Source organism: Pyrgilauda ruficollis, unplaced genomic scaffold (assembly GCF_017590135.1).
Source record: "Pyrgilauda ruficollis isolate IOZ18807 unplaced genomic scaffold, ASM1759013v1 scaffold1131, whole genome shotgun sequence".
NCBI classification, from domain to species: Eukaryota; Metazoa; Chordata; class Aves; order Passeriformes; family Passeridae; genus Pyrgilauda; species Pyrgilauda ruficollis.
The window spans coordinates 3051-5818 of record NW_024509556.1 but is presented as its reverse complement, the minus strand read 5'-3'; the positions used below and the strand labels follow the sequence as shown (position 1 = coordinate 5818).

The following is a 2768-nucleotide window of genomic DNA, read 5'->3' as shown; positions in this document are numbered from 1 at the left end:
GGGGACAGCTGGGGACGGCTGGGGACAGGTGGGAGGGGACAAAGGAAAAAAACTGGGTGAAAATCAGGTGAAAAATGGGTGAAAAATGGGGATTTTGGGGGGTTTGGGGGCAGCTGGGCACACCTGGGCGCACCTGGGGCACCTGGGCACACCTGGGGCACCTGGGCACACCTGGGGGGGACACCTGGAGACAGGGGGGAGGGGACAAAGGAAAAAAACTGGGTGAAAATCGGGTGAAAAATGGGGATTTTGGGGGGTTTGGGGACACCTGGGCACACCTGGGCACACCTGGGGACAGGTGCCACACCTGCTGCCACCTGTCCCTTTGTCCCCTCGGCCCTCACCTGTCTGTTCTTGTCTCTGTCGTTCTTCTGTGTCACACCTGTGTCACACCTGTGTCACCTCACCTGTCACTCACCTGTCCCCTGTCTCACCTGTCTCACGTGTCTCACCTCACCTGTCCATCTCTCACCTGTCCATCTCTCACCTGTCCCACCTGTCCCTGTCCCACCTCACCTGTCTCAATTGTCTCACCTGTCCTTGCTGTCCCTCACCTGTCCCACCTGTCTGTACCTCACCTGTCCATGTCTCACTTGTGTGACCTCACCTGTCCCACCTGTCCATGGCTCACCTCTCTCACCTGTCCATCTCTCACCTGTCTGTGTCTCACCTGTCCCACCTGTCTCTCACTTCTCTCACTTCTCCGATCTCACCTGTCCAATCTCACCTGTCTCACCTGTCTCTCACCTATCCCACCTGTCCATATCTCACCTCTCTCACCTGTCCGATCTCACCTGTCCCACCTGTGCCCCCTATCCCACCTGTCCATGTCTCACCTGTCTGATCCCACCTGTCCCTCACCTGTCCATGTCTCACTTGTCCGATCTCACCTGTCCCACCTGTCCCACCTGTCTCACCTCTCACCTCTCTCTCACCTGTCCCACCTCTCACCTGTCTCACCTCTCCGATCTCACCTGTCCATCTCACCTGTTTCTCACCTGTCCATCTCTCACCTGTCCATCTCTTACCTGTCCATCTCTCACCTGTCCCACCTGTCTCTCACCTGTCCCTCACCTGTCTCTCACCTGTCTCTCACCTGTCCCACCTGTCTCACCTGTCCGATCTCACCTGTCCCACCTGTGCCCCCTGTCCCACCTGTCCATGTCTCACCTGTCTCTCACCTGTCCATCTCTCACCTGTCCCACCTGTCCCACCTGTCTCTCACCTGTCCATGTCTGACCTGTCCGATCTCACCTGTCCCACCTGTGCAGTGCCCCCCGAGCCCCCGTTGGTGGAGGCGGGGGCGCTGGCGGTGGAGGGGGAGGAGCTGGAGCTCACCTGCCTCGTGCCCCGCGCCCGACCCCCGGCCACGCTGCGCTGGTTCCGCGACCGCCGCGAGCTGCCAGGTGAGCGGGCACTGGGCACAGGTGTGGGGACAGCTGGGGGCACACCTGGGGACAGGTGTGACACACCTGGGGACACCTGGGGACACACCTGGGGACAGGTACAACACACCTGGGGACAGCTGGGGGCACCTGGGGGCACCTGGGGACAGATACAGCACACCTGGGGATGGGTGTAACACACCTGGGGACACTTGGGGGCATCTGGGGGCACACCTGGGGACAGGTGTGACACACCTAGGGACACACCTGGGGACACACCTGGGGACACTTGGGGCACCTGTGGGCACCTGGGGACAGGTGTGACACACCTGGGGACACACCTGGGCACACCTGGGGATGGGTGTGACACACCTGGGGACACACCTGGGCACACCTGGGGATGGGTGTGACACACCTGGGGACATCTGGGGACAGGTGTGACACACCTGGGGACAGATATAACACACCTGGGCACACCTGTGGGGTTACCTGGGCACACCTGGGGTTACCTGGTCACACCTGGGCACACCTGCAGGCCACAGCAGCCGCCGGCAGGACGGCAAGGTGTTCTGGCAGCGCTCGGTGCTGCGGCTGAGCACACCTGGGGGCACACCTGGGGGTACCTGGGGGGTTACCTGGGCACACCTGGGATTACCTGGTCACACCTGGTCACACCTGGGCACACCTGGGGATGGGTGTGACACACCTAGGGGAACCTGTGGGCACCTGGGGACAGGTGTGACACACCTAGGAACACACCTGGGCACACCTGGGGGCACCTGGGGACAGGTGTGACACACCTGGGGACACACCTGGGCACACCTGGGGATGGGTTGGGGATGGGTATAACACACCTGGGTGGGGTTAGAGACACCTGGGCACACCTGGATGGGGTTAGAGACACCTGGGACACACCTGAGCAGGGTCAGACACACCTGGGCACACCTGGGCACACCTGGGGTTACCTGTGCACACCTGGGGGCACACCTGGGGTTACCTGGGCACACCTAGGGTTATCTGTGCACACCTGGGGGTACCTGGGGGGTTACCTGTGCACACCTGGGGTTACCTGTGCACACCTGGGGGCACACCTGGGCACACCTGCCCCCCCCAGGCCGCAGCAGCCTCCGGCAGGACGGCAAGGTGTTCTGGCAGCGCTCGGTGCTGCGGCTCCGCCCCGAGCGCCGCGACCACGGCGCCATCGTCACCTGCGAGGCCACAAACCCCGCCCTGGGGCGGGGCCAGCGCCGCCTCACCCAATACCAGCTGGACGTGCAGTGTGAGCCACTGGGGTATACTGGGTTATACTGGGGGGGGCTGGGAAAGGGTTAAAGGGGGACTGGGTTATACTGGGTTATACTGGGAGGGGCTGGGGGGGGGTAA

At 62.5% G+C, this 2768-nt stretch overlaps 1 protein-coding gene across 1 annotated transcript in view; it reads left to right on the top strand.

Annotated features, from left to right (window-relative positions):
* Positions 1–2768, top strand: part of LOC121360163 (cell adhesion molecule 4-like) — a gene marked incomplete at both ends in the record, with an annotated part of 6309 nt that overhangs the window by 1275 nt on the left and 2266 nt on the right. Inside the window, 2 exons of the mRNA XM_041479697.1 lie at positions 1272–1406; positions 2500–2712. Coding sequence (XP_041335631.1) covers positions 1272–1406; positions 2500–2712 — 348 coding nt within the window. The remainder of the gene's footprint in view (positions 1–1271; positions 1407–2499; positions 2713–2768) is intronic.